The sequence below is a fragment of the Balearica regulorum genome, chromosome 19, assembly GCF_011004875.1.
Source record: "Balearica regulorum gibbericeps isolate bBalReg1 chromosome 19, bBalReg1.pri, whole genome shotgun sequence".
Taxonomy (NCBI): domain Eukaryota; kingdom Metazoa; phylum Chordata; class Aves; order Gruiformes; family Gruidae; genus Balearica; species Balearica regulorum.
Window position 1 is genome coordinate 7,095,091 of NC_046202.1, and position 27,814 is coordinate 7,122,904.

Genomic DNA, 27,814 nt, shown 5'->3' on the forward strand with positions numbered 1-27,814 from the left:
GAGATGGAGTGCTCTGCTCAGTGAGTTGGGGGGGGCACAAAGCCGAGGCCCCCCTAACCTGAGCCGAGTCTCCCCCCCTCCCCAAATTCCGCCGTTGGCTGCTGCTCCCGGCTCGCACGTGGTTGGATTTAGGGGATTTCTGCGGTTTTTTGGTGCTTGGTTTGGATTCCTTTTATTTGTTTATTTTTGTTGCCACGGGGGTGGCTCGGGGTCCGCCCGGCTTTCTGGCTGCCCCCCCTCCCGCCTTGCAATGGCCTCTCCGGAGAAGATGCAGAAGATGCACCCCGGGCCGGCCGCTCTGCTCTGCTGCCTCTGCTCCCTGCTGCTCCCCGGTAAGTGCTGCTGGAACCGGGCGGGGGGGAATATATATGTTATGTGTGTGTCTGCATCATGGGGGGGGGGTTTGCACCCATCTTCCCCTCCAGCCCCGTCTGTCCCCCCAGGGGCAGCCCCAGCCCCGCCGTGCCTGGCTGGGACCCCCTTTCCCGCAGCAGCCACCTCCCCTGGTCCTCTGGCCCCCCCCCCCCCCCGCAAAATGGGTAAAGATTAGAGTTTATTCCTGGCTTAATAAAATGACAGCTTGTGCTTGCGAGTGCTTGCAGCAGGCTGTTTCCCCGGGCAGGGAGCGGGGTGACAGAGGGAGAGATAGGGTGAAGGGGCTTCAGTCGTGTCCCCCCTCAGCCCCCCCGCCCCTTGTCTCCTTAATGCAGAGCTGCTTTAGCAGGAGGATCAGGGGCTTTATCTGCTATTATCCACTCGCTTATCCCCCAGACCCGCACCCAGGCACTTCCCAGCGTGCGCTGAGTTTCGGGGCAAGCGCTGCTGAGGTGGCATCATTTTGGGGTGTGGGAATGGGGGTGTAGCCCCTGTCATCCCTCTGTTTCTTTCTGATCCCCCTCCCATGAGTTTTGGGGCAAGGGTTTTGGGGCTGGCGGTACTGCCCCTGCCTGCGGCCTGGGCGAGGGGTTGCTCACGCTGCCTGTGCTCACTTGCTCAGAGTTGCATCCGAATCACTGCCGTGCCACGGCCGAGCTGCGGTGACGTGCCGGCCTGCCCCGGTGACAGCCCTGGGGACACCGGCACCTGCTGCTGGGGGCTTTTTTTGGTGAGCGAGGCTGAAGTGGGGTCACGTACCCTGGGGGACATGAGGCTGGTGTCTGTCGATGTTTTTTTCAGATGGTTTCTGTGTAAAACCAAGCCCCACAGATACCCCAGCCAAAGCCACTTTTTCTGGCAGCTGGCTTGGCTGAACAGAAAGCGGGGGGCTGCTTGCAGTTTGGAAGGAGCCACCTGGACCCCTCCTGCCAGCCTGGTTCTAGCTGTGGGCTTGGCATGTTCCGGGGGCTGGGGGCTGCACTGCCCAGCTCAAATGAGACCCCCTCACAGGAGCTGGTGGGGTCTCCGGACCGTGCCCAGCTCCATTTTGCACAGGCAGCCCGTGGCCAAGGCACTTTTGGGGCTCAGGCAGGGCTTTCTCAGGCATCTGCAGCCCTCTGAGGTTCTTTGAGGAGCTTGGGGAGCTGCTCACCCACAGTGGGGAAATAGGGAGCAGGGAGGACTTTGGGAGCACTGTGGGGGGCTGGCAGGGAGTTCCCCTCCTAAAAAAACTCTGACCCCAACACAGGAGCAGAGATGCTCTGAGCTGGCAAGCACCACAACTTTACATAGCATCCTTTGGGGTGGCAGATGCTGCCCCCCTGTACACCAAGACTGGGATGCTTCCTGGGCAGGGTTTGCTGGGCAGAGCTCTCCTCTTTGGGACCACCAGGTCAGGGATTTTGCAGGCAGGGGTCTGGCAGTCAGCAGGGAAGCACGATCTCCTTCCGCTCCTCAATTTGTCTGGAGGAGATTCATCCGTCTGGGTCAGCGCTTCCCCACGGCGGGTGCACTGCCGAAGGCGACTGTCGGCTTTGCTAGCAGGTGATGGGAAACATCCCCGTGGAAGCAATCCATCAGGAATCTCCTCCGGTGCAGGGGCTGGATGCAGTCCCCTGCTCCCATCCCCTCCTGAGCATTTCTAAGCCCCCCTGTTGCTGCTGGGACACCAACAGCCCTGTGGGTCAGGCCTCAGGTTTATGTCAGGGCAGGATCTGGCCCCTGGGCTGGGGGATGCGGTGGGTGGGGGGGAGTTCCCGCGGCAGGGATGCCAGCGTGAAGCGGGTGACAGTGGCCTGTGCCAGACGTGGGGCCGGGGCTCGCTGCGCTGCTGCGGGAGGATGCCTGCGCTGGTGGGGAGAGAAGCCTCTGCCAGGAGTTTTTAGGCTCGTTTCAGGATGCGCAGCTGCCTTTGCCATCGCTTCAGCCTTTTCTGGACAAATAAAGGTCTTGGAGGGAGCCAGAAAAAGAGGCTGAGAGCTGCTAATTCTCCCAGCCTTTCTTACAAATCACTCGGGCTGGCTGCAGGGGTCAGCCGGCGGTGAAGCAGTGCCCTGCTCTCCTGCCCATGCTTTTTTATTTCATTTTCCCTTGTTTTTTATTTGAGAGTAACCCTCAGTGCCAGTCTCGTCCCTGCTGCACTCCCCTGCCTCACCCAGAGCCCCAGGAGCCACTTGGCTGCTGGCCTGGGATCCGCTGCTTCCAGAAAGGGGTTTTTTTGGTGCCTCCGGGGTGGGGTGGCCCCAGGGCTTGCGGGAGGGACGGTCGGACCCCAGGGCTGCGGTGCAGTGGGGGGTGCTGGTGGTGTGCGCTCTGTGCAGTTGTGCTGTGAAGCTGCGAGGGACTTGTCGGGATGCGGCACGAGGGGGATTTACCCACCAGTTTGTGAAATACCTTGTGCTGTCCGTGGGGTTGAGCTTGGACTCCTGCGTCTTCTCTGAGCCTTGTCCCTGCAGCATGCCTCAGTTTCCCCTCTTCTGGAGGCAGCGCTTGCCAAAGGCTGTGGTCCAGGGGTGCTGGGGTTATTCAGCATCTGTCCTGGCATGCAAGACAGGCTTGGGGTCCTGAGCTGGATCCTACAGCCACGGTGCCTCCATCCCACTGCCCATGGGGACGCGGCTGTGCTGCTCCCCCCCCCCCCCCCCCCCCGTATCTCCCACTGGTTATTTCCACCACAGGCAAGTCCGAGGTGTGGTGCTGGGGCTGAAGGACGATGCTGTGGCCTGTGGCTACATCCCTGGTGGTGGGCTCCAGCCAGCAGACCCCAACCCTGGTGGGGGGGATACAGACGCTCCCCCATCCCCATTGTGGCTCAGAGCATCTCCGGGCTTGAGGATTTTCAGACCAGCAGGTGGAGATGTGCAATAACTCGCTGCCGAACCGGGAACGTATACCCAGTGTTTGCTCATTTAATGGCTGAACCCGGAACGTACACCCGGTGTTTGCTCATTTAATGCCCAAACTGGGAACATACACCCAGCGTTTGCTCGTTTAACGGCCCCCATCCTGGCCATGCCGATGGGGTTGGAGTGGCTGAGCATCCTTAGCTCCAGCCAGGAGCAGAGAAGGGGCAATAGGATCTTTCCTTGCCCTGGCAGGCAGGCGAGAGGACTGGATCCAGCCTTTGAGCTGGGTTAAACCTGGCACGAGTTTTACCTTTAGTGCTGCAGAAAAGGGGGTCACGCAAGGGCACCTCGGAGCCGAAAGCTTTTCGGCTTTCGGCTCCGGGGTGCCCTTGCGTGACCCCCGGGCCCATTCCCTCTCCCCCCAACTCCAATACCTTAAATCCCAGCAGGATGCTTGTGCTGGGACGTAGGGGTGCAAAGCTGGACACCCCACTGGGGAAATTGCCTTTTCTTCTACTCCTTGCGTCCTCTTGGTGTTGTTGAGGAAAGAGAAAAGGGTGAGGGATGCTATCGGTGGTATGATGGAAATCTGAGCGATGATTTTGGTGAGCATCAGTTGCAGGGTTTGGCCCTGGGGATTTTGAGATGTGTTAGGTGCCTTCATACCCTTGGCCAGAACCGTCCTTTTGTGTGTGCACAATGCTGCACCCTGGGCTCAGTCCTGCTGCATCGTTGGGGGAAACTGAGGCAGGGCACCGGGTTGCAGCAAAACCCTTGCTGAGGATTGCTCAGCAATTTTTAGAAACCTGGCTAATTTTTTTTTATTTTATTTTTTTTTAAGTGCTACTATTTAATTCACCCCACCATGACTGGCTGCTGAGGTCCCTCCTCACCCAGACTCTCTGCATCTTAAAAAGAGGAGGAAAGGAAAAACCCACCCAGCTGGGTCCATGCTGTAGAATATCCCCGATGTTGCACCAGCACATCCCAGCTCCATCCCCTCTGTAGCCCCCCAAACTCTAACAGGGAGGCGGGCGGCAGGATGTGGCCTCATCCGGGGAGTTACGGAGGAGATGATGGGTGATAAAAGAGATGCTTACATGGTATAACCTGATTGTGTTGGGGTTTTTTTTGTTCCTGCAATTGCCTGGCTGAAATAGCCTGCAACGGGTGTGTGGAGGAATCGGCGAGCTGCCTGAGTGTTCCCCACCCGTGCGGCGCCTGTCACTGCTGCCGTACGAGCATCCCATCCATCTGAAAAAGGTCATGCTTGCTAATCTAATCAGAGTCTTTTATTATTAAATACGTGACTCTGCTAATGAGCAGCCCCCCAGGGAGGGAGAGAGGTGGCTGCTCCTGGGGTGGGACGCGCTGTGACAAGGCTGGGGACCTGAGGAGTGCCTTTGGGGACGAGGTCCCTCCTGCAGAGTTTGTCCGTGTGTCACTCCAAGAAGAGAAATGGTTCAGTGGTGGAAAGCGAGGCAGGTCCTGGTGTTCCTTGCCAAGGGGAGAGGAGGTTGGAGCTCACCATTTCCCTGAAAATTGGGAGAAACGGGGTCTTCCAGCCGCATTGGATGGCCCAGCGATCCCCCCCCGGGGGAGGCACCACCCGGGCTGGGAGATTTATGGGCTGTCACCTCTCCCACAAGCACCCCTGGTTTGGGATGCAGAGCCTGTTCCTTGGGATGTAGCTCTCCTGGGGACCCGTCCCTTCATTTTTCTGAAGCTGTTGCCCAACCTGTTGCTGCTCCCTGCTGGGCACACATCCCTCACTGCCGGCTGGGTGCTGAGCCCCTTGCTCGCTGGTATTGCCTCCCAGGAGGATGCTGTAATCAAGGCAATTCGCAATCTTCTGATGAAGCCTCCGTCTCCTGCCAGCGAGCATTTTCCCATCGCTTGGACAATATTTGCCGTCCTTGATTTTTCAATAGCTCTGCTAAAAGCCCAAGTGGATGCTGCTGGCGTGGCTTTGCCCCCACTTGCAGGCACTGTCACCTCCCGGCCTCTGCAAGAGTTAATGGGGCAGGTTTTGCCGTGATGAAATGAGCTTGGCTGGGCCAGGCTGGGCTCTTCCCCAGGACTGGCAAAAATTGAGTATTCATTCATTTTTTTTTTTTTTTTTTTCTTTTAAGGAAAAGCTATGTTTTCCCTCTTGAAGATAAATCAGGCAGAAAATGCAATACCTGCCGCTGCCAGCTCGGTGCGGCTGCTGGATGTACTCCTCTCTGGGTACCAGCTAAATTGAAAAAGGAAAGGGATGTATTTGAGCTGTGCACGTTGGGCGCTGCGGCGGCTTTGCTGGGTGGCAAAGTGCTGAGCTGGTGAAGTCCCCAGCCCGGTGCCCGTCCCTGACCCTGCTTTTGGGGCCACCGGGCGGGGTCTAGGGCTGATGCTGGACCCCAGCCCCAGCTATGGACTGGGTTTATCTGAGGCTCCTTGGGTGCCTCTGGAATTGAATCCAGCTCCGAACGCAGCCTGACACACGTCACCGGGGGGGAAAAATTAATCGGCGTCTAATCAGTCTGAAACGTGTCACTTGGCACAGCCCGAGCTGGCGGTGGCGGGGGGCGGGGAGGTGGCGCAGCCCAGGGGATGTATTTAGTGTTTGAATTTGGAGGGATCTGGGAGGATGTTCCTGTTCCCTGCCACGGCAGGAGGGGATGGAGAGGGGACGGGGGGATTTGAGCAGGACACGTGGCTTTAGGGGGGGTCATTGCATTGCCTCCACCCCAACGCTGTGATGCTGGGAGCTTCTCCCTCAGGAGCTGCTGTCCCTGCTTCCCCCAGGGCCCATGGCCACCCTGCAGGGCTCTTCCCCCGGCTGCCTGTCCCTCCACTTCTGGCTCCTCAGGAGGTTATTTGGGGAAACCATTTGTGCCCACCTGCTGCTGCAGGCAGCCAGGGTGGCTGCTCCCAGGTCCCAGAATGGGGGGAACCTGGCAAGGGGGGGACACACCCAGCCCAAGACCCACCACAGCACGTGCTGGGGGCTCAGGGGCTGCTGGCTTTATCCGGGGGCTGCTCCACCCCCCTGCCTTTCAGAGCCCCAGGCATCTCTGTGGACATTCATGGTCAGGTACTTCCTCATCTTTTTTTTTTTTTTTTTTACCCTCTTTTTAATTAATTTCTTCATTTTTCTTCTTGCTCTGTAAAGGCCCTCTCTTCCCCGTCCCCTGACCTGTCCCTTGCTGTGATTTGTGGATATTGCTCTAAAGTAGCTGCTGCGTAAAAGCCTTGCTGGCTCCAGGAATTTATGGCAGGCTGCGCCTCTGCACGGCACATCCCATTTAGGCCATATTTATTTATTCCTTTAGGTTCCTTGCTTCCCCCTCTTTTAATAATTTCCTGGGGGAAATGCAGACCTCAGCACCGCAGCCTGGTGAGGCGCTGGGATGTTTCCCTTTTGCTTAGTGCTGCTGGCCCCGAAATACAGGCTGTGTGCTGGCCTGAGGCTGAGTCCCACCAGCATTTCTTATTTTATTGCTTCTGCCAATGAAGCTGGGCTGGACCTTTTGGAAGTGTAGAAATCTGAAGGACTTAAAAGAAAGAGGAAGATAGCAGTGCCCACCAGGCATAAGCACAACCCTGTATTAGACACTAGAGAATCCACATGGAGACAGCGCTACTGCTCACAGGAAGATTTGATTCACTTTTCCTGGCCACCACCCACTCAGTTCCTACCCCAGGCTTGTTTTGGGAAGCCAGGACCAGTTTAAGCTCCTGGGCTGAGCGTTGTGGTCCTTGGTACCATGGACCTTCCCAGCCCCATTGCCCCATCACTGCCGCGGCCGTGCGCAGAGTTGGGGGCTGGGAGCATCCTCACGTCCCTCCCTTCCCCATGGCCACAGCTAGGGCATCTCACTGTCACGCGCCTGGGGAAGGTAATTTTACATTTGTAACAATTATTCACTTAATTGAGTTCCAATTAGCTGGGACTGGAGATTGAGACTCTCAGTGCGTTGGAGGGAAGGGAGAGCTTGTTGTCTTTTATGTCACCGAAAGCAATTTTCAAGGCTCTGGCTGCTGGGAAACATTTCAGAGGTTTCCACGAGGGGCCTGCTTGTGTTTTCTAATTTCGGCTTGTGTTTTATTACTGGGTGTTTTTTTTTCCCTGGCTGCGTGGAAGCGTGGAGGGGCACTCATGTTGAGGCTGACTGAGCTTTGGGTGGAGGTGGAGGCGTGGAGGGCTCCATTTTCCCTTTTTGTTGTTTTTTAGAGTGTTTGGAGGTGCTGACCCCACTTGGGTGGGAGCGCAACATGGTGGGGATCAGTGCTATGGGGCAGCGAGGGAAAGGGATGGGTGCCATGCCCGTTCCTAGGACAGACAGGGAGATGGTGCACAAGCCTGGCCCTTCCCGGGGAGTCAGGGCTGCTTCTAGCTGAAGCATCCAGCTGTTGGGACATCCAGATGTGGGACCTCCAGGTGTGGGACATCCCTGGCATTTGGGGCTGTTGCTGTCCATGTTTCCCCTTTGCACTTGGCCTTGATGGCTGTGGGGACAAAGCCTGCACTGCCAGGTTTTGGGGCTCTGAAGCCTTGGCCAGGGAGCAGGGTGGCTTTGTGCTGGCTTGAAACAAAACACAGGCTGGGACATCTTCCCTGGTGGGGGCTTCCTCCTCAGCAGCTGCAGGGTTTTGCTGTGGTCTCCTGGCTCTTTGTGTTTTGGGTGGACCCGTGACCCCATCACCTTATCTGGACACTGACCCATATGGGGAAACTGAGGCAGCATCCCACCCTTGTCTCCCCAATTCAGTCTGGCTATGGGGTGAGATCTGGGGACATGGGAGCACTAGCAGTCCCAGCTTCACTGGTGGTCCTGTACTGTGGGAGGGACACTGCTGTGTGGCTGGGAGGAGAAGCATCCCCTGCTTGTGTTTGCAGAGGGCTGGAGACAATGGCTGTGCCCTGGGCTGCTGCAGTTTACAGGTCCTGGTGAAATCCTGCTGGCCTTTTCATCCTGAAGTCCGGCTGGTGGCTGAATCCTAGCCACTAGTGACCACCAAAACCCCTCCAAAGAAATCCTAAGCTGGGCTTGAAGCCAGCATGAAGCCCTCTGCTAGGGACAATAACACAACTCCCTGCCACTCCCCGCAGCCCTTCCCATGTATTTAGTAAGGGGTTTATCATCGTGTCAGCTCAAGTCATTGCTTTATGGACAACTTTCCTGGCAGGACCACCATGGGACCCCAGCTGCGATGGGCTGGCCTGCGCTATGGCCACGGCACGTGGCGGTGGCCTGGTAGGAGACCAGGCAGCTGGGGCTGGTGTGTCCTGTCACTGGTATTTCAGCATCTCCCTCGGAGCTGCATTTGGTCCATTGATGCACCAAGCCCCCAGTGCCGCCTGTTAACATCACAGCGGTTTTAACACGCCTCACATGACCTCAAACCTCCCCTCCCTCTTCTCCAGTCCTTTTCCCCTGCTAAGTGGGGATATATGTGCTGGGAGCTCCCCACCGCATCCCACAGGATAAGCCAGGATAAAGATCCCCCCTGGAATGTGGCTAAAGCGATCCCTATGGCAGACGGCTGGGGCTAAGCTGGAGCTCAGCCCTGGCTATCGGTGCTGGATAAGGGGAGGAGGAGGAGGCGGTGGCGGCTCTTCAGCCTCGGGATGGCAAGTGGGAGCAGGGATGGGGCTGGCGATGCCGCAGCAGGGGCAGGATGGATGGGCCGAGTTGTACCCTCCCCCATGCCCCGTTTGCTGGGGATTTGGGGCAAGAAGGGAAGGTGAACGAGCCAGCATCCCCCGCCACCATAGCTACACCCAGGCTGTCTGTCAGCCTCGTCCCATGTGTCCGTCAGTCTGTCTGACCCCAGCATCCCTGAGCAGGAGGGTGACCGGTGGTGACCGAAACCCTGCGGTGGGGACGGGCAGGGGCTTCTGGTGCTGTTTTTTGCAGTAGCGAAACCCCTTTGCTTGAGGGGGATCTTCTTGATTTTAAGGCAGGGCTGGAGGGTGCTGCTGCTGTCCCCGCGTGCCCTCGCAGGCAGGGGGGAGCAGCTCAGCCCATCTGGCCGCGCGGCTGCGGCCGGCATGGGGCACATCTGGCCAGGCAGATGTGGGGGCTCTGCGAGGGGGTCTTCAGCAGTTCTGCATTTCCATCTCTCTCTGCCCCCCTCTCCCTGCCATGGGTTGCAGGTCGCCCTGGCTCCCCGTGGGCTGCCATGGGTGGGAAAGAGGGGATGCACGGGACTCCTGTCCCATCCTGCTGTGAGGCTGGGTTGGCTCCTCAGCCTGGGGGGGATCCAGGCAGCCCCCGGGCCAACTGGAGCCCAGCCAGGCACCGAGATCTGCTTTTTTTGCTTGCAATGCTGAGCTGCCAGGGTGGAAGGACCATATGGTCCCCTCTGTGCTGGCCTAATAAACCCAGGAATGCAGGTCAGGTGCTGCAAATCCCATTAACCACAGCAGGCCGCAGAACGGAGCCGGTGACCAGGGCTTAACCCCTCTGTCCCCCCAAACCCCACCAGAGGTGAAGGCACAAGAGCCACCGTCCCTCCTGAGGGCTGCTAGAAACCAGGGCAGGGGCTGGGGACAGTGGTGTGGGGACTGGAGTCTCCTGAGCTGTTTTGCTTGTCTGACCATGCTTCCATCCATCCTTTCTCCTTCCATCCATCTTCCATCTCCTGAGCTGTTGTACTGTCCATCCGTCCTTCCGTCTGTCTCCTGAGCCATTGTGCTGTCCTTTCATCCATCGCCTCTTCTCCCTTTTCCTGGAGCTATTCTCTTGCTGTCCATCCGTTTCTGATCTATCTCATTCCATCCATCCATCCTTGCATCCTCCATTCTCTCTGCTGGTTCATCTACCCTTATCTACCCTGTTGCCTTTGCCGCCTGGCTGGCAGCCATGTATCCATCCATACAGCCATGCATCTCCTTCCTCCCTTCTCCTTCCCTCCCCGCCCTCTGTCACTCCACGGTGCAGAGGCTTGGGCTGGGCTGTGATCCCCCCTCCTGGCACCCACCCTGGGCTGGATGTGGCCGGGTTAGACCCTCTCCCGGCAGGATTAGTTTATGGCCGAGGAACAGAGGCGCCGGGCCGGTCCCGTCCCCCTCCCGGCGACAGATTATAGCATCATTTAAATGCATTTTGTCTGTGGAAGGAAATAGCTTCTCTGGGTGCCGGCAATCTGCCTGCACTGAACTAATCGTGACTGTCACATTAATCTCCATCCCAGCTCATCCCTGCTCCCTTCTCCCATCCGGCATGGCTAGGGTGCAGGTCTGTGCATGGGCTCAGTGCCGGTGTCCCCAGCACAGCAAGGCTTGGCACCGCGGTGCCTTATCTGCATCGTGCAGGGTTCCTAGCACACGTCTGAGAGCCCTGCCCGGCTGCGGAGAGGAGAGGGGCTGTCCTCTCCCCCTGGCACACAACGCTTATTTGCCATCAGAGAATCCCCATAGCAAGGAGGAAGGAGCCGGATGCTGGGGGCTTGGGCTAGGGGTCTCTGCCACAAGCTGAGGTCAGGTGGCAAATTGCAGAATTTCTTTGTGATATGACCTGATCCTTCCCCAAACCCCAGAGATTTTTAAGGGATAACAACTGATGTTGTTTCAATGAGTCAGAGTTAAATGTAGCCTCTTTCCTTGGCTGCCTGTGCAGCCCGCTGGTACCTCACCCAAGCGGTCAGGCTTATGTCACTCCGGCTGGTGGATCCTTTCACAGCTTTGCTTTTCCACAAATAACCTCATGCCTTGGAAAAAATTCCCTTTTCTGGTTGCTGGGGATGGCAGGAGCAGCAATGGCCATGTTAACTGGGATGCAGGGAGGATGCAAACCTTCACACTTCGTGTTGGGAAGCAACTTCCACGAACTGGAGGAGCACAAAGCCCCCTCGCTGGTGGTTATTTCTGAGCAAGGTTGCACCCATGGGTGCTTTCTGAGGCTCGGCATGTCTCCTGTGGTTCTTGACTCTCCGTGAGGTGGGAAAATGGAGTGGGTGACCGGGATGGTCTCAGCAGCTGGTGGCGAGCAGAGTTAGTTTGGCAGGCACTGGAGCTGTACCCACGGCAGTGCCGGCACGGTGGTTTCACCAGTGATGCTGGCAGCATGTCCCTGGTGTCTGCCCAGCCCCAGGGAATTTGCTGCCTGGCTCTCGGACAAATTTCATCCCAGGCGGCGTAGCTGTGGATGCTGCCCGTCCCTGTATCGAGTGCTAATCCTTTTATGAACTCTCTAAGCCGCTTAACTCCCCTGTGCCCAGCAGCCCAGAGTTCCCCCGGTGGGCTGCAGAGTCCCGCTTCCCCTTCAGCCCCAGGAGCCCCAACCAAGGCCATGCTCCCGGCTGGAAAAAGCCCCAAGGTCCCGGCACGCTCCGAAGCCCCCGCTGGGGAGGAGGCCGAGACGTTCCCAGGAGCCGAGCCGTCACATCCTCGCCTTTCGCTGCCGCTTGACACGGGTAATTTGGGCTCTCCTGCTTGGGAGCCGCTTGGGAACGGCTGCAATCAGCACCAGGAATGGGGGTGCAGGGGGCTGCCGGAGAGCCGAGGCGGGGACCCGGGCCTCCTGGGAATCGCCGGCAGCCGCTGGCGTATGCAAAGACCTTGAGATGTCTTCCAGGCTCCTGCAGCTGCCGGCGCAGCGCGTGCCATCGGCCCGGCTCCACACCCACCGCCTTTCACAGCATCTGCTTTAGCAGAAAGATTTTCGTGGGTTTTCTTTCTGCTGGCTGGCCATAGCAGCAGCAGTGTAGCCGGCTCCGACCCCCGGGAGTGCGTGGCTGGCGGGCACTGTATGCTGTCTGCTCTGCCTGTATAGCATTTCTTCTTTTTTTTTTTTTTTAAGGCAAAATGGTCAAAATGAAGGACAAAAGGGATTTGCTACAGGCTGTCAGACCTGGGCATGGCTGGGGCTGGCACAAGGTGGCACCAACATAATCTTTTCTACCAGGCTGTGTCCATGCCTGGAGAACTTGAGGCCGGGCCAGTTTTAGCGCATGGGGACAGCACCATGTGGGTGACACCCCTGGGTTGGTGATGGGCGACAGACTGGTTATGACACCACCCTTACAGGAAGCTCATGGGGCTGTAGCGGGTCTGGGGTGGAGGAGCCGATTTAGCCACCTACCCCATGTGATCTGGGAGCTAACAGCAGGGAGGAAGCCTTGATCATAGATACTTGGTGGGATTTGCCAACCAAAAATTAGCCTGGACTTGCCTAATTTTTGGTAACGAGCCTCCGGAGAAACTCAGCATCCTTTTCTCCGCACATGTGGAAGTAGGGATGTAGCTGGTTATGCCCTATTTCTACGAGTGGGTCCATGCTGTTTCAGCCAGTGCCTTGGCGTGGGTGACCGGTGTTTTGGGCTCCTTGGGGGCAATACTGAGGTTAGATGTGGCTTCAACACACCCTGGTCCAGCCTTGGGTGAGCATCCCTCCTCACTGTACACCCCATCCGATGCCGAGGACAGGTTTGGTGAGGCTGAACCACCCACCAGGAAGCACAACGATGCCCAAGATCCCTGGGGAGATCTTTCACAATTTTTTTGCAAGAGAGAAACCCAGTCAGGCTCTTGCTGCCCTTGTGAAGGGTCCAGGGGCTGAAGCATCAGCTCCTCCTTGCCACAGGGCTGGAGCACTCCTGCCTGGGTCTGCTCTCCCTGCTCCGAGGCTCGGGGTGTGCTCTGGGGGAAGATGCTCGGCACTAACCTGCACTCTCCATCCCCTTTGCAGCCCATGCCAAGGGGCCAGCCCCCAGCCCCGAGCCTGCCGAGCCCCCCGGTGCCATCACGCTGCCTGTGAGCTACCGCCTGTCCAACACCCGCTTGGCCTTCTTCCTCAAGGAGGTGGGAGCCGGCCCGGCGGGCAACGGCAGTGCCCCGCTGCAACGCGCCGAGCCCTTCGTTGTCTTCCAGACCAAGGAGCTGCCGGTCCTCAACGTCACCCTGGGGCCCTTCAGCACAGGGCTGGTGCTGCCCAAGGAGCAGCTGCAGCCCTCCAGCACCCTGGAGGTCCCCGACCGCCTCACCGTCAACTGGAAGGTGCGCGCCTTCATCATCCAGCCCCGACTGGTGGCCAACCAGCCCGTGGTCCAAGTGCTCTTCTATGTAGCCGGCCGGGATTGGGATGATTTTGATGTCACTGACCGGCTGCCCTGTGTGCGGCTCCACGCTTTTCGTGATGCCCGTGAGATCAAGAGCTCGTGTCGCTTACGGGGCAGCCTGGCCACGTGCCTGGTGCAGGCAGAGCTGCCCCACGCCTGGTTCGGTCCCCCGGCCGTGCCACTGGGCAGGCGGAAGAGCCCTGAGAGCCTGGAGGTGCCAGGCGAGAGCCAGCAAGCCGAGCTGTACTACACCCTGCATGCCCCCGACGGGGCCGGCCAGTGCCTTGGGGAGACGGTCCCCCGCCGCGGGGCTGGGGGGGCCAGGACCGAGGGTCCCACACAGCACCCACTGCTGCGCATCGGCAGTGTCAGCCTCCTGCAGCCCACCCCCGGGCAGCCCATGCAGGAGCATCGGTTGGACGGCAATGTCTTCATCCGCCTGCCCGACAAGCCCCTCAAGCCAGGTGAGGTGCTGAGCATCCTCCTCTACCTGATGTCCAACTCCACAGTGGAGCACTTCACGCTCAGGTAAGGCCCCAGGGCTGCCCCCACTCTGGGAGCAGCCCCTTTTCGGGGGGGTGATTGTTTCGGCTGGGCTGTGTGAAGGCAGCCACGGGCAGGAGGGAGAGGATGGGGAGGGTGTATTGCATTTATGGGACCCACCAGGGGCTGGACTGGGTCTGGCAGGGCTTTGGGAAGAAGAAGGAGGCCAGAGGAGCAGCCAGCATGTGGGGCTTTCTAGTGGCAGCTTCTTGGAGGGGAGGGAAGGGCTGTCCATCCGGGATTTCCATCTCTGTATTCCCACTGTGGACTGCTGCCTTCACCCTCCCAGTGCTCCCAGTTGCACTGGGATGAGGACCCTCCCAGCAGATGTTTGTTCACAGCCACGTTGGGGACAAGGTGCAGTGTGGCCATGGGGCTGCAAGTGGGGCTCCCCGCTTCCCCCTCAGCGTGTCCCAGAGCCAGGGTGGGAGGGGAATGGAGCAGTGGGCAGGAGGTGCTGAGCATCTCGGTGTGGAGAGGTGTGCGGGGGACCCCCCCTTGCTGTGTGTCCCTAAGGACGGGGGAACAAGCCCCAGCCACATCTCTTCGAAGGGTATTTACAAGTCTCTCTCTGGCTACTGGACCAGCAGCGAGTCCCTGGCATGGGGGGCATGGCAATCGAGACCCTCCTGTCCTTCGCCCTGGGGGTGCCCAGCCCCACAGAGGTGTTACTGTCCTGGGGGGCAGCACTGGGGCTGGGGGACCAAACTCCTGCCAGAGGGGTGATGGGGGGGGGACAAAACCCTATGAAAAAGAGGGGCTGGGGTGTGCTCAGCCCTATGGCTGTTGCTGCCAGCCTGGATTATATTTCTGACAGCCAGGAGGGATTGGGGGAAAAAAATACCCCTGCGCCCATGGCAGGGTGCCCGGGGGGGGTCCAGCGGTCCCTGGGTGCAAGGGTCTGGTCCTGACTGTCGCTCTCCGCAGGGTGAAGGCCAAGAAAGGTGTCAACCTGCTCAGCACCAAGTCGAGGAGTGGGCAGTGGCTGGTGAGCTCGGAGCTTCTGACAGGCGGCAAGCACTCCACCGCCACTGTCGACGTGGCAAGGGTAGATGGCACTGGACCCAGGTAAGGGGCCCCACTTTTGCCTCCCCCCAGCACCGGGGCGGGGGAGGGAATTGCTGGGATTTGGCCTGAAGTAGCTCTCCCTTTGCTCCTACCCTCGGTGTCTGGTTGGCTGCAGTGCTGCATGGGTGCTGGCAGGGGAAACTGAGGCACGGTAGTGCACAGCCCAGACTGTGGGACTTTGGAGGCACCAAAGGAGGACGAGCAATTTTGGGGTCAAACTCTCAGTCCAGCTGAGGTAGGGGTAGGTCCCACACTGACACAGGAAGAGACTTCATTTATCTCTGTGGTTTTTAACCTCGGCCAGCACCGTGCAGCTGGCTGCACGGCAGAAGAACGTGTGTTTTGTGGCCCAAGGTGGGCAGGTTTGTTGTCAGGTAGGCAGCTGCCTGATAGTTGTGCGAGGTGGTGTGTTCAGGGGGGATCTGCTGTGTGGTCAGCCCAGGCGACCAAGCTGGGGCTCAAGCAATGTGCTGTAAGTTATCGGTACCATTTTGCAGCTGCATCCCTGGCTCTGAGCTGGGATCGCCTGGCCATGTCAGATGCTGGTGGCCACATGGAGTGAATTCTGGGGCTGTGAAGCCATGGATGATCCCCCAATTTGGGGTGGAAGTATTTTAATTTTTTAAGAAGTTTTAATACCATGAGAGGCAGCAGCTCTTTGATGAATATCCTGGCATCTCCTCTGGGAAGGATGGGGAGCAGTCCCCAAGCAAGGTCCCGTCTGGTCCCCAAGGTGATGGATGAATGTCAGATGGGGAGCACCAACCAAGGCAGCACCTGAGACAGGCAGAGCCAGTTCTGTCCTGCTCGACACAAAGACGATGCCTGTTCCTGGGGCTCTGGGAAAGGCTCGGGTCAGTTGAGGATAGAAATGAGAATGATCTGAAGGTGTGAGGACACACAAAGCCAAACTGAAAACCCAGAGGCTGCTCAGCCTGGAGATGGGGAGATATGGGACTGGCCTGTGAGTGCATGGAGGCTGCAAGGACGAGGGGCAGCTTTGTCCTTTGCATCCAGGACATGGTGAGCAATGTCAGGGGATGGGCACGGGCTCAAAATCACTAGCAGGAAAGACTTTGAAGTGCTGGAACGCCATTGTTCCCTGGCTATGGCATCTCAGTCACCGTGTCTTTGGGGACAGGGAGACAAATGTCTCCGGGAGCTGGGTTAAAGCAAGTTGATGCACTTGAGCCATTCCTGCTCTCTGTGTTGGAAATCTCCCCATATCTCTGCCTCCCACCCCAAAATTGAGTGAAGCTGGGGCTAAGCTCTTGGAGAAAGGAGAGATCCTCAGCTTTGACTGCTTTGAACAAGAGCTCAAAAGCTACCTACAGAAAACCCCTCCAAAGGGCTTACCCAGAGAGTGGATTTTCCTTTACCGCACACCATTGCTTCCAGATACAAAACGCAACCACAGCATCTGAGCCTGCAGCACCGTGGCTGACACTGGAGTGTCCCTGGGGCCACAATCCCACCCCCCCCCCGCCCCCCATCCTCTGCACGGCCACCCCAGCACCCCGGCATGCAGCTGCCAGAGCTGCCGGCAGCGAGATCCTCTCCTCTCCCCCTTCCCTCCCTCCTCGTCTGCCTCCGCTGCCGCTTCAAATCAGCCTGGAAAGGTTAGAGACGGAGGATGAATTTAAAGTGATTACAATCACCTTTTAGACAAACAACTCCATCAAATATTAACGGAATGGAAAGTATGAATGACTCAAAGCCGTGTTGCCCTCCAGGCTGTGCAGCCGGAGGAGTTTGCTTCGCCGGGGCTCTGAGGACTGTTGGCAGCACCAGCTGTGCAGGGAGGGGGCAAGGGCGAGAGCCCCGAGCATTGTGGGGGTGATGGCTGACTTGGGATGTTTTGCACCCCAACAGCTGCATCATCAGTTATTCCTCCAATCTGGGCAGCCCAGCTCCTGTCTCTGCTGTGGCTGAGAGCAGATGATGCTCAGGGAGGGCAGAAGATGGTGGCTGGCCCCTGGCAGGGTTCCTGGGATGCCTAGGCGTACCCCGTGGTGAGGAGTCCCGGCACCAAACCACCTCTGGCATGAAGCCGCAACTCTGGTTCACCTTTGAACCTGGCTCTTCCTGGCTGTATTTAATACTTCCATGTTGGAAGAGGCCATGAGCAGCCAAATCCCCTTCTTCAGACCAGGTGACCTTTGGTGATTCCACTTGCACCCCCACAGCTGCCTTGGGGGCACAAAGTCCCGGCAGGACCCCACCAGCCCACGCGTGGCAGTTCTGCTGCAAAGCCTATTGTCCCTGCTGCGGGAGCAGGGCTTGCTGCGGCCTGGAGCAGCCCTGGCTTCTTGGTCTCCTCTTTCTCTGCTCCCTTTCACTCATTAGATATTTATCAGAGAGAAACCCAACTGTATCCTGTGTCCCCAGATCGATGGGACCTTCTTGAAGGCTGCTATGTGCCCAGAAGAGTGGGGCCAGTCCCGGCTTCCCCTTCTGCAGGGATTTCACCTTTCCTCCTCCTGCTGGCTCTGTGGTTCGCAGGGGCTCTGGGGTGTCCCCTGGGGATGCTCTGGGTTTGGGGACCATTACAGAAGTCCCCTGCCAGTCCTGTCTGCTTCTCCGAGCCCCTGCCCATCCGCCCTGCGCATCCCCACAGCTGCCCATGCCCTGCCCCAAGTCCCAGCCCAATGTTGTCCCATCTGGTGTCTACAACTGAACCATTTTCTCCTGTGCCTCAGTTTCTCTGTGTGATCTCCTTGGAAGGGGCTGTAAAATCAACAGCGTGGGCTGGGCTTTTGTATAGGGACTTATTTGCCATCCCCGAGCATGTTGCCGTCCTGGGTGTGGGACACTTGGGGTTTGACCTGCAGGAGATGAGTGTGCAGGCGGGAGGAGCCTGGGGCGGTAAATCCAACTATACTGCCGGGAAGATGGAGCCGGGGAGCTGAGGGCAGCATCTGCAGCCACTCGCCATCCCCCAGGACCACACACTTGCCCTGTGATAATATATCACCCACAGCCTTGGGACAGCACCCACTTGAGCTGCCAAGGTTTTTCTCCCACTGGGAAGAAGCAGTGAATACATTTCTCTCTCCCACTGGGAAGAAGCAGTGAATACATTTCTCTCTCCCACTGGGAAGATTCCCATGGAAATCTGCAGGTTCCCACTGGAGCAGCTCCTGGTGGAGGCAGGGATCAGGGCTGCTCTGTTTGGGAACAAGCAGGGTTCCACCCACAGCAGGGTTTCCCCGACAGGCATGGGGACCCCAAGAAGGGACCTGCTGGGAATGCTCTGCATCACTAGAGGGGACCGCCCGGCACTGATCCCTGCAGAACCCAGGGCACCCAGCTCACCGTGTCCCCCTCCTGTCCCCCTGCCCAGGGACGGGGACTCCTCCTCCGAGATCATGCAGCTGGATTTTGAGATGGAGAACTTCACCAGCCAGTCGGTGACGCGCCGCATCATGTGGCACATTGACTACCGGGGCCGCAACCCCCCGCCCGACCTGGAGAAGGTGGTGACAGAGCTGACGGTCATCCAGAGGGACATCCGGGCCATCGTGCCCCTGGCCATGGTAAGCGGGTTCCCTGTCCTCTGCTTAGCTTATCTGGTTTGATATTGGGGGTGGGTTGGGTCCCCCTGAGGGATCTCCCACCAGCCCATCCATCCCGTAGCACCTATACATCCATACATCCCTCTCGCCCACCCACTCACGGGTCCTTCTCTGCCCCAGGGCTGGAGAAGGAGAGAGGCCAGCCAGGATCTGGCCCTGGGGGCACAGGCTGCCCTCTAACGTGATGGTTCCCTTTGCACCCCATCCCCAGGACACGGAAATCATCAACACTGCCATCCTGACGGGGCGGACGGTGGCCATTCCCGTGAAGGTCATCGCCATTGAGCTGAGCGGCGTCATTGTGGATGTCTCAGCTATGGTCGAGTGCAAGTCCAATAACGAAGACATCATCAAGGTGGGTGGAGGGAGGGGGCTGTCGTGGCCCTAGTGAGGGGTTGAGCTTCCCCCTGGGGTGCTGGCCCCAGCAGTGGTGCGGGCTGGAGCTGGATGAGCTGGAGCTGGTGGCTGAGCTGATGTGCTGCACAGGTCCACCCCATCCCAAGCATCATCCCCTCAGTAGCTTCAGTCCACACATGCCTCTCCCTGGGATCTGTTGGAAGAAGGACAAGACACTTTGTCACTGTCCCTGGAGAGGCCATGGGATGTTCCAGCGCTGTGCAGGCTGGCACCAGGCAGCAGCAATAACTACGGGTTATCACGGCACTTAGTGCTGATAAGGTGAAATATTGTCACCTCGCAGTGTAAGCTGCACGTTTCCATCAGCGGCTTCACTCGTGCCTCTGGGTGACATTTATCTCCTGTTCGGACCAGACTCTGGGCTGAGCTCAGGCTGGGGGCTGGCCCCAGTGAGGCGTGGGGGGATGAGCGGGGCAGTTGGGGACAATGGAAGGAAAATGGGGACTGAGGGAGAGGAGCAAGATGGGTTGCACAGTAGAGATCCCAATAAGGTGAATGCAAAAGGCTCGCTGTTGCAGCAGCAGCAATTGCCCACGCATCCGCCCCAGCCACCGAGGCAGCAGTCGGTCCTCACATCCAGCCATGATTTTCCCATCACCAGACCCATTCATCCAAATACATTTCTCTGTCACTGTTTGTATCCATCTGCCCGCCTGCCTGTATTATTCTCTCACTATTTCCACCCATCCACCCCTAGACATCACTACCTTCTCCCAAACACCTCCCACCCCTCTCCCTGCACGCACCCAGCCAGCCCACGCTCTCCATGTCCCCGGGCAGAGGCAGGGAGTCATGCAGGGAGTCATGCAAACAGCTCCCCCATGTCCCCCAGCCTGGGGGATGTAGCCCCTTCTCCCCTTCTTTGCCAGCAGCCACCAGCTGCTCCCCCAGCCGAGCCAGGGGTGATGGGCAAAGCCCCAGCCCCGCTGCCCTGTGCCCCGGCCCCCTTGAGACTTGCTCTCCCTGGTGGTCCGTGGGTGGGTGAGAGCCGGTGTCGCAAACTGTTTACCCAAGTTCTTGAGTAAAACTCCGATCTGTGCGATTTACAGCACTGGGTCTAATTTATAGATACTGGTCCTCTGCAGCGTGATAAAACACTGGAGCAATAATACACTTCAGGATGGACTCCAAGACACTTAAACTGTTTAATGTGCTGCCTTTCTACTCATAAATCTATTTACACGCTGTCCCCAGACCTGGGGGAAGCAGACACATGCACACAAGCTGGGATGAATAATGCATGGAGCGGCCCTCCGGCCCTGGCTCGCCTCCTGCTCGCCTCCCGCTCGCATCCCGTTCGCCGCTTGGAGCTCCGTGCAATTTCTTGCTGAGTTATTTTGTGTTTGTGCCGGAGCTTCGTTTCCGAGGGAGCTCTCAGTTACCTGCTGAGATTGGGGAGTATGATTATGGTGTCAGGGCTATAAACCTGTTACATAAATCAAAGCTTACGTAGTGGGATGCGCTGTTACTGTAAATAATTTAACATGAAGGAGGGCTGGGGAGCTGCTTCTCCCCACGCTGCCTGTGGCTTGGTGGTGGTTGCTCTCATGTGGAATGTGGAGGGGAGATATCCTGGACCTGGTGAACATGGCTGTGAAGGTGCCAGTGCCACCCATGAAGGATGGTGGGAGAACATGAGTGGCAGCTGTCACCCTCATCCCCTTCTGTGGTGACATGGGAGGACTGCCTGTGCTCAGCCCAGAGAGGAGGACCTCATCACTCAAGGTAGCATACAAATAATCCCCCTTCACTGCCTGCATTGTGGCCTCAGGGACTGTGTACATGTTGAGGGAAGGACCCTCTCTGCCATCAGCCACGCTCTATGGGAGATGCTCAACCTCACCTGCTATGTGAACCTTTCTTAGGAGGCCACCATCCACATCTGCTTGAGGACCTAGCAGGAGCGAGTCAGCTCAGTGGGGCTGAGCCTTGGGGACGCCGGTCACCCACAGTCACTGCTGGGACCCCTGACTGGCCAATATGGGATCCCACCACACATCTTCCCAGTCTCGAGGGCCTTGGAGAAGACATGTCCCCTTGATCCCACGTTTGAGGCTGTGCCAAGGGGGAGTTCCTGGCCACAGAAGCAGAGCCACTGATGTCTTGGCTCGGAGCCCGGGCAGACCTCAGCCTCTCGCTTCCCGAGGTCTTGCTGTGAATCCGGGAATTTTCTCCGAACAAGCATGCACTTCATTTAAAAGCTAATCTGCAGTCACTCCATCATCAGGACAGGCCTGATGCGCTGGGAGTTTTTGTTGTCATAGTTTCAACCCCCCCAATTGCAAAGCAAATGGTCCCCAGAAGAAGATGCTGGGGGGATTTATTAGCTAAGGTAATGCAAGCAGCAGCCCATCATATTTATTGTGATAAATGGCATAATATCCAGAGCACTCCATTGCTGGAGGATTTGCCCAGGAGCTCATCTTTATTCAGACACCGCCCCACCAGAGATGAGATTGTCTTTTCAGATGTGCTGAGCTGGTTTCTCTGATACAAAGATGAGGAACAAACCCTCCTGCATTGCACTTCCTTCCCGTGCCTGAGCAGTGGGGACTTCCCGAGGAGCCCAGGTCCCAGGCTCTGCTGCCTCCACTGGCCCCGGGGACCATGGGCGCCTCGCAGCAGGCTCCTGCAGCCGAAACATGGAGCTCTTGTAGAAGTCAGGCCCTGCTCGTTGGCTTGGAAATACAAATTTCCCACAGTTGAATGACCACAGGTGCCCAAAGATAAGGTGGGGAGAGAGACAGTGATGCTATCACCTCTGCTGTCAGCTACCGTGCAGGATGGACTGAACCCCTTATCAGCCATCAGGCAACCCACTGGGATAGCAGCTTCTTGGAAGCTTTTCTGTGCTGTTGAGCTGTTTGGCACATCTGAGAGAGTGACTGTGCTGCTGGCTGAGCAAACAGGTTTTATTTTTCCCCGGCAGCGAACAACTCTGATGCAATTCCTGATGGTGTAGCAGGGGAAGGACAGGGGGGTCAGGGTTGGGCCATAGGACCGCTGCAGGTGAAAGGTTGGAGCCTCCCCAGCCTGGTTGTCTTCGGCCACCTTTGCTGGGAAGGAGAAGGTGCTGTTGACTCTGATGGCTTAAGCTGAAACACGGGTGATGCTGCAGTGGCATCCTCTTAGCTCCTTAATTGGCTCAGATTGGTTGGTAATAAGTGGCCCCTGCAGGATGTATTTGTTTTATAGCAAATTTAACTAATGGCATTTGCATAAATGGGAATTAAAAGAGAATGAGAGAGAAGATGAATGTGAGGATTCAGATGGACTATGGAAGCTCCTCCTAGGGTGAGCAGGAGGGACACAGACAAGGCACTGGTGGGTACCTGGACACGGGCATGCGGCTGGTCCCTGCTAGCTGCCTGTGCCCTCTGGGCATGGGTGGAGGAGATTTTGGGGCAAATGTTGAGGATGAGCAATTTGCAACCTCTGTGAAGCACCCAAGGGGCCTCTAGCTTGAGCACACTAACTGGGTACAATTTGGTGTGGGGGCCAAGGAAGCTGAAACACCAAAGGCAGGCATCTGCAAGGGCTGGCAGAGGAGCTGGATCGAGGGAAATGTGTGTTATAGCCATGATGTGTGTGGGTCCACACATCTGAGCAGGGACCTCGGGGAGGAGAGAGCACCCCCACTCTTGGGCCGCCTTTAACTGGGTGTGTGCCAGGTGATGTTCTGCTCCTCTGGCATTTCCCATCCAGCCAGGATCTCTGGTGTTTCTACAGAAGTGTTGTAACCCCTCCATCCTCCCTTCTCCCCCAGGTCTCCAGCAGCTGTGACTATGTCTTCGTCAGCGGGAAGGAGTCGCAGGGCTCCATGAGCGCCCGGGTCACCTTCACCTATGAGCACCTCTCTGCCCCGCTGGAGATGACGGTGTGGGTGCCCAAACTGCCACTGCACATCGAGCTCTCAGATGCCCGGCTGAGCCAAGTGAAAGGTTGGAGGGTGCCCATCCTGCCGGACAGGAGGTGGGTGCTGCGGAGCCACCATGCTTGGGGTCTGTCCAGTCTGGAGAAGGCAAAGTGAAGGTGGTGGTAGTGGTCTTAATTGCCTTGTTCAGCTACTTAATGAGGGGGTTTTGAAGATGATGGAGCCAGAGTCATCTCAGGGGTCCTTGTGAAAAGGTGAGCGATCATGGACACAGGTTGCACATTTGTATGCAAGGGGAAAAATTTCACAATGAGGTTGGTGGGGAACATCCATCCTTGCAATGGTCAAAACTTCCCTGGATGAGGTCAGGAGCAGCTAAGCTCCAAAGTTAGCATTGCTTTGAGGTTTAGAGACCTCCAGGTGTCTGTCCCAACCTGAGATATCTTGTCCTCTCAGCTGGTTAGGGGGCAGAGATGCTGGTGACCCTGTTACCATGGGCTGCTAAAGTCCTCAGAGACATCATGGGCCACAGGCATCTTTTGGCCAGGAGTGCCCATTTTTTTGGTGATCTTGCATTTGTCCCTGCCCGGTCACCCCTCTCCTTTCTTGTGCGGGCTGAAGAGCCGCAGCAGCAGAGAGCTTGGTAGCACTGCCCACCCACTGCCCCATCCCGCAGGTTGGTGCGGGACAGCGAGCATGAGGAAGACGAAGAGGAGCGGAAGCAGAGCCGGGGCTGTGCCCTGCAGTACCAGCACGCCACATTGCAGGTCTTCACCCAGTTCCACACCACGGCAGCGGAAGGCACGGGGCAGGTGGTCACCATGCTGGGACCCGACTGGCTGGTGGAAGTCACCGACCTGGTCAGCGACTTCATGCACGTGGACGACCCACGGGTGGCCCACATGGTGGACAGCTTCACGCTGGCTGGGAGGGAGCCGGGCACCACACTCTTCAAGGTATCCCCTGGCCACCTTTCCCCATCTCTGCCAGCTTGGCTGGGGGTGCCAGATGGTTACAGGCACTCTTGTCCCCTGCAGGTTGTGTCCCCACTCATGGAGGCAGTGCTGGGGGAGACACTGGTGACGGTGGCAGAGGAGAAGGTCAGCATCACGGACCTGAAGGCCCAGGTGGTCTCCAGCCTCTCACTGTCCCTCCACCCCAGCCCTGGCAATAGCCACACCATCATTGCCCGGACGTCCGTGCAGCAGACCCTCAGCTTCTTCAAGCAGGTGAGGCCGGGGGGTGCACTTGGGCTTGGGGGGGGTTGGTGGGGGACTTGGGGTGAAGTGAGGGCTTAGCCTACAAACCCCACCTCCCAAATCCTGCCCACAGTCATCCCAGGCACCCGCAGCACCTGCTGTCCTCCAGACACCCTGGTGAAGCCCAAAGCACCCTAGAAACCTTCACACACACCTTTGAACCAATCCTGCCCAGCCTGAGGACAGGACACAACCATGGGACAAAGGGGTCTGGAAGAAATTCTATACAGTTCCCAGCCCATCTGTGGTAGCCACATCTGGCCCCTAGGGCTGGGATTTGGGGTGAGCCTGGGCAAGCCTGGGAAACATTGAGGGAAGAACAGGCAGAAGGGAAAAACTAGCTGACGGTTGGAAGGAACAAGATGGATGATGGAGGGATAAAGGGTGAATTGGATGGAGAGAAGGATGCAAAGGAGGAGGGATGAATGGATGGATGCAGGTGGGACTGGCATCGCGCTGGGCAACCGGTGCCTGTGTTGGTCCCACAGGAAGCGCTCCTGAGCCTGTGGATTTCCTACAGCGATGGCACCACGGCCCCCCTCTCCCTCTATGACCCCAAGGACTACAACCTGGTGGTGAGCAGCCTGGATGAGAAGGTGGTCTCGGTGACCCAGGACCGAGCGTTTCCCTTGGTGGTGGCAGAGAGCGAAGGCGCGGGGGAGCTGCTGCGGGCCGAGCTGGTGATCTGCGAGACCTGCCAGAAGACCAAACGCAAGAGCGTGCTCTTCACAGCCTTGGCCAGTGTGCGGGTCCACTTTGGATCTGAGGAGGACCCAACCTATGACTATGATCATGTTCCCAGCAAGCCGGGGCTGGCAGAGACGGGGGCGAGCACCACCCTGCGGGCAGAGGTGGAGAGGAAAGCGGAGCCGAGCGAGGACAGTAGGATGTCCAGCGCATCTCACCCCACCGAGGACTTCCCCACCATCCCCACCGGCTTCGTCCAGGTGACCAGGGGGCTGACGGACCTAGAGATAGGCATGTACGCCCTTCTGGGTGTCTTCTGTCTGGCCATCTTGGTCTTCCTCATCAACTGCATTGTCTTTGTGCTGAAATACCGGCACAAACGCATCCCACCTGAAGGCCAGACCAACATGGACCATTCCCACCACTGGGTCTTCTTGGGCAATGGGCAGCCCTTGCGGGCTCACAATGACCTCTCCCCGCAGCCCGAGAGCCCCGGGAACCCCCTGGAAAATGTCCAGACCTGCTGCCATGGGGACCACCACAGCAGCGGGAGCTCGCAGACGAGCGTGCAGAGCCAGGTCCATGGCCGTGGGGATGGTTCCTCAGGGGGCTCCACACGGGACCAGAGCGAGGACCCGCTCAACTCACCCACCTCCAAACGGAAGCGGGTGAAGTTCACTACCTTTGCAACGCTGCCCTCTGATGAGCTGGCCTACAACTCCATCCCCATCGCTGATGAGGAGGACTTGGAGTGGGTCTGCCAGGACATGGGGCTGCAAGACCCCGAAGAGCTTCACAACTACATCCGCAGAATCAAAGAGATCGCTTAACGCAGGGGCAGAGGGGATGGGGTGGGAGGGAGGGGGCTGCCACGCCATGCCACACCGTGCCACGCCACGCCATACCATGCCACACCACGCTGGCTGCTTCCCTGGGGCTGGAGACCCAAATTTGGCTCTCTCTTGCGTGATCCCTCTTCCGCACATCTCACGTCCTCCTCACCCCGTCGGAAGGCACCCGCAGGGGCCTTTTTGTTTTCTTGCCCTTTACCGTCTGGTTTTCCCAGGAGAGGCAGCCGCGCACACGTGGCCCCCCCATCCCACCGGCCTGCGGCGAGGGGGCAGCAAGGGAGGCGAACCAGGGGGCAAAGATGGATGGGGTCAAAACCTCGGGGTATGTGCGTGGGGCAGGATGATGTCCTGCTGTGCGGGGGGTGGAAGAGAGGAGATGTCCCATCCTCCCCAGGAGCCCAGCGGGGCAGTGGCAGATGGGGGCTTCCCGAAGACAACCCCCGCTGCCTTTGCTGCTCAGTTGCACAATTTTGGAGGCGAGTGCTGGTTCAGGAATTTGCTGCTCCAAGACTGTTGGGGTGTTGGGGGCTCCCCCGGCTACAGCCCGCTGCCTCGTGCTGTGGGTGATGCTGGGTGAGCCTGGAGGGGAGGGCAGCTGCCGGTGGGCTGGAGCCCCATGGCCATGGGTCCAGGGCACCGCTGCCCCCATCGCCTGCTGTGTCCCAGCCCCAGATGCCCGGCTTGCCCCGCTCCCTTTGGCGTGGGCCCTGGGACACCGTGACAGTAACGTTTGCCACATTTGCATTGCTGGGGGACTGCGGGCGGCTGCCTCTGCCCCCACCTTGCTGCCGGGGAAGGGCTGCGGTTCCCGGGCAGGGGCAATTTGGGGGTGGCCAGCAAGCTTGCTGCCTGTGAGCTTGCCTGCCCTTGCCTCCCCCTCTGTTTCGAGCCGTGGGGCTGGTGCTGGGTCCCCTCCACCCAATAGTGCTGCTGGGACCTCCAGGGCCAGCCCCTGGTTTCTGCCGCCCCCCCCCCCAGTGCTGGGACGTGGCTCTGGGAGGTGGTGTAGGGGCTTCCCGCTGCCCTGGGGGGCCAAGCCTGTGTGGGGACACCCACAACCGCACCTGGCCCAAGTCTCCCAGTGCCAGCCCAGTTCCCCCAGTGCCAGCCCAGCAGGGGTGCCCGGAGCCAGGCTCAACCTCCGTGGTGCCTTCTGACTGCCATAACCCAATGCCTCCCCGGTCACCCCGTGCTGGTGGCAGCTCCCAGCCCCTCTGGCTCACCTGAGAGGCCCCCCCAGCCCAGGGCCACCCCATCTCCAGCCCAGTGCAGAGCATCCTCAGCCAGGTTAGACCCAGGTACCAGGGCTGGAGGGCTGGGGGTCCTGGGCTGTGGAGATGGGGACCCCCCCTGGCATCACCCAGTGTAGGGGGGAGGCAGAGACTGGAAGCGGATTATTTCTGGATTGAAAGTTACCCACCACTGTGTCTCTTTTTTTTTTTTTTTTTCTTAAATAAAAGACCAGAAAAGAAAAAAAACAATGGAAAAAAAAAAAAAAGCAGAAACCAAAATGCATTGCAGCACTCTGATGAGCCGTATCTCTGCTGTGGTGCTTGGGGCAGCTGCTCCCAGCAGTTTGGGGGTCGGACCCGGTGGGTGCAGGGTCTGCTGCGGGGGGAACACGCTGATGTGGTCCTGGAGGCATGGCTCAGCTTTGATCCCCACCTAAGCTCTGAGCACTTTGGGGTCAAAGCTGTGGATTTAGGACTCCTCCCTCCAAAATCCTCTTCTCTTGGGCAGCCCGATCAAAGACGTGGTCAGGAACAAGGCGATGCTGCAGCTCCATCCTCACTGGCCCTTGTGCCTCAGTTTCTCTGGCAGGCAAGCAGCAGCCCGTGGTGGTGTGTGGTGCTTCAAAAGCCTCTTTAAAGAGTTTATCAAATTTGAGCTATGAAAATTTCTCCCCCAAGCAGCCTTAAAACTTACCTGATAGCTCTATGCTGATTTTATATATACATATATATATGGGGGAATTGAGATGCGCTCAAAGGCCAGGCAGCTGATGCAGTTAGGTTTTACTGTGCCCCGTTATCTAAAGGACCCAGGTCTGGCTGAACGAGCTCCTGAGCTGATAGCGGCTCGGAGCAGTAAAATTAATACAGCCGACTTCCCTGCTTGGAACTGCCAAACCTCCTTGTTAAATTAACATATATGAATATTTGGAAAAAAAAAAAAAAAAGGAAGAAAAGGAGGGGAGAAAGGTAAGAAAAGTGTATAATAAAATTTTATAATTGTAATAAGACATGGCAGCACCCAATTCCTGGTCCGTGAG

At 58.1% G+C, this 27,814-nt stretch overlaps 1 protein-coding gene across 1 annotated transcript; it reads left to right on the plus strand.

Annotated features, from left to right (window-relative positions):
• TMEM132E (transmembrane protein 132E) lies at positions 1-27,020 on the plus strand. Its single transcript, XM_075771616.1, has 9 exons — positions 1-332; positions 12,899-13,796; positions 14,739-14,879; positions 18,223-18,415; positions 18,666-18,809; positions 22,638-22,843; positions 23,422-23,701; positions 23,783-23,974; positions 24,493-27,020. Exons 1-9 carry the CDS (start codon positions 251-253, stop codon positions 25,519-25,521), a joined length of 3,165 nt encoding a protein of 1,054 aa, XP_075627731.1. The 5' UTR covers positions 1-250; the 3' UTR covers positions 25,522-27,020.
• Positions 27,021-27,814: the final 794 nt, after the last annotated feature.

Bases quoted from the DNA above. Each gene is read 5' to 3' on its own strand.
- TMEM132E (XM_075771616.1), top strand. From the start codon at position 251: ATGGCCTCTCCGGAGAAGATGCAGAAGATGCACCCCGGGCCGGCCGCT. The intron at 13,797-14,738 runs GTAAGGCCCCAG...CGCTCTCCGCAG, and splicing joins GTGGAGCACTTCACGCTCAG to GGTGAAGGCCAAGAAAGGTG. The intron at 18,416-18,665 runs GTAAGCGGGTTC...CCCCATCCCCAG, and splicing joins CCATCGTGCCCCTGGCCATG to GACACGGAAATCATCAACAC.